The sequence below is a fragment of the Myripristis murdjan genome, chromosome 10 (genome assembly GCF_902150065.1).
Source record: "Myripristis murdjan chromosome 10, fMyrMur1.1, whole genome shotgun sequence".
NCBI lineage: Eukaryota > Metazoa > Chordata > Actinopteri > Holocentriformes > Holocentridae > Myripristis > Myripristis murdjan.
Window position 1 is genome coordinate 19,960,167 of NC_043989.1, and position 10,000 is coordinate 19,970,166.

The window sequence follows — 10,000 nt, forward strand, 5'->3', positions numbered from 1 at the left end:
TAAATTTCAATTTGAAAACAAGCCTGAATTACGGTGAACCGGTACAATAACTGACTGATTGCCAGCATTCCATTAAATTTTCTTGTTAAGATTGGCTTTATCATGATTTAGTGCTGTCAGAAGCTGTGATATGTGCAGTTGGAAGCCATCTGATGTCGAACACACATCATGATCTGCCTGATAAGAGCAGTCAAGGCACTAAGAGGCATGACTGTATTTATTTACCCTGCCACAGAGGCCCTGCTCTGGGATTGCATATGATATCCAGGCTCACAGACAGAAAAGAAAACAACACAAGCCCGTTACTGGCCTTGACACATAAAGACTTATGAGGGCCTGTTTGCATTTCAGAGCCACCCAGGTGCCTTTTGTAAAGCTGTAGTGTACTCGATGCCGAGCTGAAGAGGTGTCGTGTTTGGAGGTACTTAAGCATGCACTGTTTTGTTGTCTTTTCAAAGCAACACACTTCAAACAAGCATAGCTTATTAAATAGATCCAAAGTTGCCAGGACACCTGTAGATAAGGCGTGTGAAAGTGATAACGGCAAAGTCTCCTTTGTGGTGAAAATAATTACAAGGAGTGTGCATCCTTGAGAGTTGTCCTGTTGTTTAAGCAGGTATGGCTGACAAACACGCAAAAGCTTCACAATATAAATTCTAACTGGTGGAAAGCAAATTGTGGCATCTTGATAATTTGTTGCATGTTAGCTTTTGTGTGTGTGTGTGTGTGTGTGTATGTGTGTGTGTGTGTGTAAAAACAGAGAATCCCACCAGGCTGACCAACAGCCTGGTGCAACGTCTGACAGCATGAGGAGATAATTGAATGATGCAGACCGTCTGATGTCAGAGCTGGCCATCAAACCCATCTGAATCTTTCGACAAGAAGATTTCAAAATGTTACCATCATGTCCAGGCCTGTCATAGTGAACAACACTATTTGTTTAGTCCTGTAATATGCCTCAGACAAACCCTGACCCGAAAACCAGGTCTGTGTAAATGTTGCAATGTCGCTGTAATGTAACCGTGTGCAGGCTGGAAACCGTGTGGGTTAAAAATAGCTTACGTTTCCCTAAAGACTCAACAGGTGTCGAGTGCATGAGGCAGAGCAGGAGAAAACACCTGACGATCGTCTCAGCGTTCCCTATTGGCAAGATAAAAAAGCCATCCAAGCTGTGATGAAGCTCTGAACATGAGATCAATGGAGCATATTTAAAAGACATTAGAGAGCAGTCCTCGTGTCACACTCCTGTGATAAAGTACAGGAATCTAGCCTTGCAGCGTGTTGTATGGAGCGTCTATGAAGGCGATCCTCCAGTGTTTTTCCTCCGGTGTTTAATCTCCATGTAGAGGTGAACGATGGAGGACAGTGCGGGGTGTCGGCGCGCTAAGCCGGGCTCTGCCTCGTCCTGCGTGGCGCCGGGCCTCACAGTGGCCCGTGCAGAAGATGTCACAGGGCGAGGGCAGAGGAGAACAGATAGCTGCCGGCCCCGGAGCCCCTCATTCACTCCCTAACTTGCTCACATTAAAGAGAGCTCTAATCACTGCGGGGACTTGGCCAGTGATGTGCTTATCAAACGGCATATTTCAAAAAGGCATCTTAAAAGGCCCGAGGGCGAAGAGGCAATAAGAGCACATTTGTATGTGGATGAAAGGAAAAAGTGTAGACAGACCTTGCATCAGAATACAGAGGGGGGAGATCATTAGCATCTCCAGTAAAATATGCACTACTGGAGAGAGAAATAAAGAGAGAGAGAGAGAGAGAGAGAGAGAGAGAGAGAGAGAGGTGGTAGTGGGGTGCGGCTGGGAGAGGGGGGCTGAGGGAAAGAGTGACTCTTTTCGCCATTCGTCTTTTTTTGTTTTACACAGTTCCCCAAAAAGAATAAGAGAACAAACACATTTTTGAACAAAGGCAGGGCTCTTGAAGTGGAAGCCCATTGGGGGCGTGAGGTGGCTCCGTTGTGGGTTAGAACAGAGTGAAGCCACAACGCAATCGCACTCCCAGCTCCTCTCCCCCCGTCTCCCCGGCTCCTCTCCCACTTCCCTAAACAGAACAGGCCCAGCGCGTGAGCTTTGATATGCGAGGAACAGCCGCTCCGCTGCCTTGAATCAGAGCAAAGGGGATATTATGGGATCCACAAATCCCTGACACTTTGAGAGATACTGGCCCTCTATCTTCTTGCTGGAGCATTGGTTATGGACTGTGACAAAGTCAGCCCATTACTTCCCCTGTGCAGCCAGTGCTGTTTGAGATATTACCCTTTCATGCCTCTACATGACAAAGATCACTCCACAAAAGAGACCTAGAGAAGCACAGCCCGTGGCTTTCACACTGGCTGAAAGACTTTCCTGAAATCATAGTGGCATGAGAAACTTTGAATCGATGGAGATGCCGCTGAATGGCTCTTGATTTGCAGCCAGGGACCAAAATAATGTTGTAAACAAAGACAGGAAATGGCAGATTTCAGGCTGTAAAGGAGCTGGAGATTTTCTCCCCCCAAAAAGTTGGATGTGCGTCTGAGTGAGGCACATCATGATTTAAACATCAACGTGATTTAGATCCTTGAAACTCCAGCGGAGAGATCAACTGCAACGCTGATTTGTGTTTGTGTGATTCAGTATATCCTGTTGTGTGGTGTGTATGTCAATTATTTATTGAGCTGCTGCGATGATGTAGATATCTTACCAGAAAAATGGGCCAGTGTTGTCTTCCACTGGTACTGTTTGTTTGATGGCTTTTGCTCTATTGTCTGGGAGTATCTCCATATGTATGTACACAAGAAAGCACATGCACACACACAAAATGCAGACAGCGAATCCGTGTGTGTGTGTATGTGTGTGTCAGCGGATGAAGGGAGCAGAGTGTCCAGGTGGAGCCGTTTCTTAGGGACACTGAGTGTTAACCAGGGAAATACAAAGGTGCACAACTGCTGCTAACATGGCAGATTTCACACAACTACACACACACACACACACACCTATCACAGCCGTAACACACACAGCAGGAAACAACTCCATTAGTCTGTAGACTTACTACAGACACTGTGTATCTCGCACACAAATGCCAGCATGCACGCGTGTACACATATATACACACACACACACACACACATGCACACCTCATCAGACCCAATTTGGAAAGTCAATTTGGGATCAGGAGACCAATTACCTTAATTATTTTCCTTTCCCTCCATCACTCTCTTCCACTTGTTTTCCTGCTTTCTATTTTAGCTGTGTTTGCATTTGTGAGTATTTTAGTTTAGTCTATTTCACAACACAAAATTACTCCAAAACTCTGGGAGTAAACTTAGGACGGCTCTTGTCTACATAGGCTGGAAACCAACTTCTTTTTATTTCCTTATTCAAACATGTAGCAAGAATTCCTTGCCTAGCGAGCAGCAGCAGAATCGATGAATAATGATGGTGCGTATAAGCTGTTATTATACTCTGCATGAAAACCAAAAGAAACAACAGTTAAACCTTCAGGGCCAGTTTGTTCAGTTGCACCACTGCAACAATAAAAATTTAGCCGAGACACATATTGCTCAATTGCGTTCACAATTGCTTGTTCAATGCAAAGTGACAGCATCTCGCCGGCCACGTTGGTGGAAAACAAGGTAATTATCATGTGACAGATTTCACCTGCACTCTGTGCAATTAACCCCGTACATGTCTAAACACAGTGTTCACAAAAACAGCTGGTTAAAAATATCCTCGTTTTCAAATAATCTGTTTCACTAACATCATAAAGGAGGAGAACAAATATTTATTTTGACTAAAAAGATTACATTTCTGGAAGGTTGTGTAACCAACAGTGTGCATCACAAAATCTAAAACGAAAAGGAAAATTAGATAAGCGTAATATCTCCAAGAGCATGTTTGATCTTGATAAGAATTCCCCATTTACTGTGTTTATAGGCATGGGAGTCATGCGTGCGCTTTATCATTAATAGAGAGTTCAATTGGAGAACAGCGATAGAGTCGCGTAAAATTATGCTGTGCAGATTTTCCTCAAATTAAAGAGTAGGTCTCTGTGATGTGAAACTGCGGTAAAATCTACTTATACATGGCATGCAATTAACATGTGAGATTATGGAATATATAATGCTCATGTATGAGAGATTAGAATGAAGGATGCACAGGAGGAGATGAAAGATGAGAGGGGAAATGCAATGAGGACGTTTCTCTGTGAAACAGATTGAAGTACCAATGGAAATATTTGAAACACTGTACTCAATAATCAAAGGATGAAAACAAATATACATATATATTCATATTTTATTTATATTTCATTTCTGGGAGGATATCTTGTACACCAAATATCCCATTGGCAGTTAAGCGCATTCAATGTGTTTAGAAGCCAGAAACAGTCACTTGGTTTAACAAACACAAATACAAAATAAAGATAACCACAAAATAATGAACTGCATGTATATAACATACAAAAAAATCCCATGCCTACTCAGTAGGTAACTTCAACATTCCAGCTCTTGAAGATGTGGATATTTACATTTAAGTTTTACAAAAATATAGTTTAGAATTTTTCTCCTTTTTTGCTTACATTCTAATGAAATGAAGCGGTGCCCTCATACCTCATCCCTTTTTCCTCCCTCTGAGTATGACTTACATTCTGTAACAAAAATATCCCCTCAACCCTTAAGGCGAGATGCAGTGCATCCTCTCTCGCGCTCAGCCTCAGTCACAACATCAGCAAGGCTTCACAAAAGGCACCAAATAACGAGAACGTTTGTCTTGTTTTGATTTTTAAAAGTTTTTTTTTTTTCTTCTCTCTATTTTTCCATATAACACATATGTCACATGTGAGAAAGAGAGAAAGAGATAGTACCAGTGGATGATATTTACAAACAGAAAGTAACATCACTCTTACTCATGCTTGAATACTTAAGTGCTTTTTTTTCAAACAATGTCAAAACGTATCACAGCATCATCACTACATAATAGAGAAAGTATGTAGAAAATATGGCCCTGCTCACTTCAAATAATACAATGCAAATATGCAAATAAGTTTTCACATCAATGGTACCAAAGTATGATAAAAACAAAACATGGCACATTTACAATATACATATAGGGTAGCTTATGTATATCATTCAATGTCTTTTGTACGTATGAATGCCTGCTAGGGTGAATGTGCCTTAGCACCACAACTGCTGGCAATGTTCTTTCGATCTGTTTGTCTCTAGGTTTTTGTGTACGGTAATAGTAGAGACCTGTCAATGCCTGTTACTGCTCTATCTTTTGAGTCCCTTATGCATTTGAAGTGCTGCATTTGCTTTACAGAGATGAAAAAAATCCCTTTTTATCTGCTATTGTCTTTGCCCAGTCCTTGACATGTGTTTTTTTTTCTTCCTTTTTTTTTTTTTCTCTCGCTTTCAGGTAAATCTCAAGATTCACCTAACACTGCACAGGGAGCAGACAGAAAAGTGCTTTTTGGAGGGGAAAAACAAAGTCTTTTGATGCTGATTTCTTTCCCCTCAAAGAAACTTAAGGAAGGAGAGGTGAGGAGAGAATAAAAAAAGTGTTTTTCTCTTTGCTCTTCCTTAGCAGATCTCGATTGTCCTTGGGGAAAGAGTGGTCTGCATGTCTGATAGCGGGGTGGGGACCGGGGAGCTGTAGATGTTGGAGGCGACAGAGGAGGGGAAGGAGGAGGTGACCTGGGACTGAAAGGTGCTGGACATGGATACTGACGGGTAGGTGGTGGCAACGGAAGGAGAAGGGTAGGAAGTGTGGACTGGCGAGGAGTAGCAGGAGGTGACAGGAGAGGGGTACGAGGAAACTGGGGAGGGGTAGGAGGTGATGGGAGAGGGGTAGCTGGAGGCCGGTGAGGCAGCTGACACTGGCGCTGCTGTCACCACCACCGCTCCTCCCTTCTCCGCTTTCTTGTCCTTCTGCCGTAGGTGGATCTTTGTGTGCCTCTTCCTCTCATCGCTGCGGGCAAACTTGCGTCCACAGATCTCGCAGGCAAAGGGCTTCTCGCCGGTGTGCGTGCGAATGTGCGTTGTCAGGTGGTCACTGCGGCTGAAGTTGCGCATGCAGATGCGGCACTGGAAGGGCTTCTGGCCCGTGTGGATGCGGATGTGACGCGTCAGCTCGTCGGAGCGTGAGAAGCGGCGGTCACAGGTCTCCACGGGGCAAGCGTAGGGCCGCTCGTGGGGAGGGGTCTTGCTCGGCCGTGTGGGGTATTTGCGCATGCGGCTAGGCTTGATCAGCTGAGACTGGTAGACGCTCTTCAGGTCCTGGGAACCAGTCTGGGTGGCAAAGGCTTTGATGGTGGACAGAGGAGTGAGGGAGGGCTGCCCTGACTGACTCTGGAAGGGCTTCTGGTCTGGTGGAACCAGGCTGATCTCTCCCTGCTGCTGAGGGAAAAGGTAGTCAGGAATCATAGGCACAGGGAAGCTCGTGCTGCAGGTCTTGCCGTTGGGGTAGGCAGGAGGAGGGTACTGGAGTGAGGCTCCGGCTGAGCTGGGGAAGGCCTGCCCCTGGTCTGGGAAGATGTCGGGGTTGGGGCTGGAGTAGGTGGGGGCGGCTGAGTAGATGGGGTTGGGCTCACTGTGGTGGATGGAGCAACTGAGGCTGGAGCTCTGAGAAGAGGAGGAGGTAGAAGAGGAGGAAGAGGAGGAGGACGGGACAGAGGAAGAGGAGGATGAGGTGGTCTGTGAGGCGGCAGAGGAAGAGGTGGAGCTTGGCGGGGGGTTGATGCCCACCAGGCCACTGACCAAGCTGAAGAGGGGCTCCGCCCAGAGGCTGTTGCTGCAGGTGGTGGCAGGCTCCAGGGTGAAGCGGCCTGTGTAGGAGATGGGGGGCAGCCTCTGGGTGGGGTAGGTCTGCTCCGCCATCGGTTTCTCACAGTTGAGGGAGATATCAGGTAACGTATCTACAGGGAGCAGAGAGAAAGAGAGGGCATTAATCAAGCTGTCAATATCCAGAGGGGAGGGAGAGGGAAATCCTGCCAGAGCAGTGGACAGTGTGTCACCCCTCTCCAATGTCACAGATCAGTGGGTGTCCATGCGGAGAAACCCCCCCAGCTAAACTCTTTTCCCCACAACTCCTAAATTGTCTCTTCCAACCCTGAAAGGAGCTGCTTTGCAAGCTTAACCGTTCCACACATGCATTTTTCCTCCTCTCACTTTCTCGATCGTTCTTTCATTCTTTCTCTCTTCCTCCCTCGCACACACTCACCAATGCACACAAACACACACACACACACACACACACAGACACACACACACACACACACACATTCTCTGAAGCCCATCACATAGCCTAAAGCAATTGATTACCGAAACTGCAGTTCAGCTGGTTTTAGGAATGCAATTTGAATTGAGCTGTAGGAGTGTCTAGAGGTATGCAGTGACTGAGCACTGTTTGAATCCTCTGAGAGTCGATAGGGATTTGGAGCTATCAGTAAATTTGCATTAAGTCTGATGTTTTTAATTTTGCACTTTTTATATTAGTTTGACAATATTTTTGTATTTTTGCTATGATGTTTTAGGTCCAGTCAGCTCAAATTGAAATCTACTTGTAGCTTGTATTACCACTGTACATTTAATTTCTTAACACTTACCAATTTTCTGTCTAAAAACAAATTAAGATAGACTTCTACATCTAGATCTCATCATATCAACTACATTTGTAGGGTAAAACCCTGAGCTGAAATTGAATTAATAATAGGCAGCTGAGCACAAATAATGATCAAAGTTATGCAACTATTTATTCCTGCCATGAACTCTAGTCTTGGTTCAATGTAGACCAGCAGCTGTTTAGTTTTTCCTGAGCAGTTCATATATAAATGCAGTACAGAGAGTCAGAGGAAAAAGCTCCAGCTCTTACCTCCAGCAAGGTGGTCGTACTGGTCTCCTGGCTCCCCCGAGCCAAAGCCTGCCCCTTCGGGTGCGGAGGCGGTGAGGAAGGGGGTCCCCGCAGAGCTGAGCATCATCATCTCCTCCAGCTTTGGGTAGTTATCCATGGGGGAGTGAGGGAAGCTCAGAGGGTCTGAGATCTGCAGGGCTGGAAGGATCATCTCGGTCTTGGCTGCAGCCATCCTCCGCCGGTGCTGGAGCTGATATGCTGAGGCTGCGTTGGCGGCTGGAGAGGAGTGCAGGGAGGCTGGGTGCACGCTGGCAGAGTGGTGCCTCACAGGTGGAGGGAATCACTAGTCCAGCTCAGGCGACACTTCTGCTGATGCCGAGGAAGAAGGGGATGCTTTTCTCTTCCTCGCTCCGTGTCTCTCCTTCTCCAGTTGTCTTCTTGTTTCCCCTTTTTTCTCAGAAATGAGTAAAGATCCACTTGACTTTTTTTCTTTTTCTTTTTTCAAAAAAGATCAAAAGTGTCCTTTTTACTCATTCCCTAAGATTAAGCAAAATCAATCAATAAAATTAGTCTTGATTTGCTCAAGATGCATTAGAGGATTTATCCAATTAGGTGTCTGACCCTCTTGGATGGAGTGTTGTTTTGAATTCACTTTTACTTTTTGTGTGAAATGTCTGAGTTAGGGAGTTCTATGGCTATGTGTTTGTCTGTCTATCTCTGCTCTAACAGTTGCTCTTGTGGGCTCTCAGGGCTCTCTCTCTGTTCAGAGGTTTCCCTGCGTCTTATATACCCTCTTGCCGTGACGTAGATGTCCATATTTGGATTGGAGGAAGCCCATATTTAGGCACTGCAGTGGAGGACACATGACGCTGGCCTGGGGGAAAGCAGAGAGAGGAGACTTTATATTAAGCTCTCGCAGTAAATTGCGAAGACATAGCCGCTCTTCCTCTGTCCCGAATCAATGTATGTTCATAGCAGTATTGCTCCTTGACAACGCGGCATAATTCATGCTCTCTCCCCGTCGCCCCGTAGGTTTGAATCGGATTTCCCATCTGTGCAGCAGGCTGCGCGCTTGCCGGAAAGCCCTGCTCCGCCGTGCCTTATAAGGTCGTGACTACATAAGGACCTATTCCGGTGGGTTTCCATTTCCCTGCCCTTATTTGGAGCTTCCTGAGGCAGCGCTGATCGCTGCTTGGCAGTGAATGAGAGGTTGGAGCGCAAATCATGTCCAGCGCTCTCACAATAAGTAATGTCAGCACCAGGATCCTGTGAGTCTGTTCTGAAGCACAGCCGCACACCGGCTACATCTGGACTAAAACATTGTGCCGCCCTTAAAAAAATCTGTGCATCAAACCAGCTGCTGTAGGCACATAGTGAACGGTTATTATACAGTTTTAGACGAGTCTCTGCAAGAACAGCAGGAGCGTTTCTGCCGTGAATGATTAAATGAAGACTGAAAGATGTTTGTGATTTTTCAGGATTTCGCTGTTTTTGGTTGCTTATAAACATTACTGTTTGCAGTCTAAATAGTTCATGAACAAGAAATAAAAACAAACATTGTGTTATATTTAGGCTGCCATAAACATTTCCCCCTATATTTTGAATATTAATTTGGCCTTAGTCTAATGTTTGTGCGAAATATGACCATGCCTTCCAAATATTTTTTGGCATAGGCTAGTTGTACAAATAGTGTACAAACTCAGTTGGCTGGCAGCAAACTTCCTCCAAATTAACTTTCCATCTTTAGCATTACTGGCTGTTCTCCGTTTTGTCATTGATTAATGAGAACGGATAGCCGCGGATGCTGACGAGGTGCGGGGCGATCCGTCTAATTGAGGGGTGTCCCCGGCTCAATATTCGGGGAATCTCTCTGCCACTCAGCGGCCTAATGGGCCGCATTAACAACGCTGTGCACAGCTGCCAGGACGCCTGCGGGATACCGATGTTCCCCCCGGCTGCTCCAACTTCGGCTGGCGCGCCAGCACTCTTCGGTGGATGCTGACGGGAAATCGATGTGTTTCCCTTGCTGCTGACTGAATGTATATGCGAGCAAGCTCATTGGTAAACACAGTGTGCTGGATACAGTAAAAGGAGATCAGAGAGAGAGAGAGAGAGAGAGAGAGAGAGAGAGAGAGAGAGAGAGAGAGAGAAAGAGAGGGCAGAGGGACAGTGTT

At 45.8% G+C, this 10,000-nt stretch overlaps 1 protein-coding gene across 1 annotated transcript; it reads right to left on the reverse strand.

Moving 5' to 3' along the window:
* Positions 1-4,256: 4,256 nt before the first annotated feature.
* Positions 4,257-8,569, reverse strand: egr1 (early growth response 1). The gene is made up of 2 exons (XM_030062349.1): positions 7,848-8,569; positions 4,257-6,891 (listed from the first exon to the last, which is right to left on the reverse strand). Exons 1-2 carry the CDS (start codon positions 8,056-8,058, stop codon positions 5,558-5,560), a joined length of 1,545 nt encoding a protein of 514 aa, XP_029918209.1. The 5' UTR covers positions 8,059-8,569; the 3' UTR covers positions 4,257-5,557.
* Positions 8,570-10,000: the final 1,431 nt, after the last annotated feature.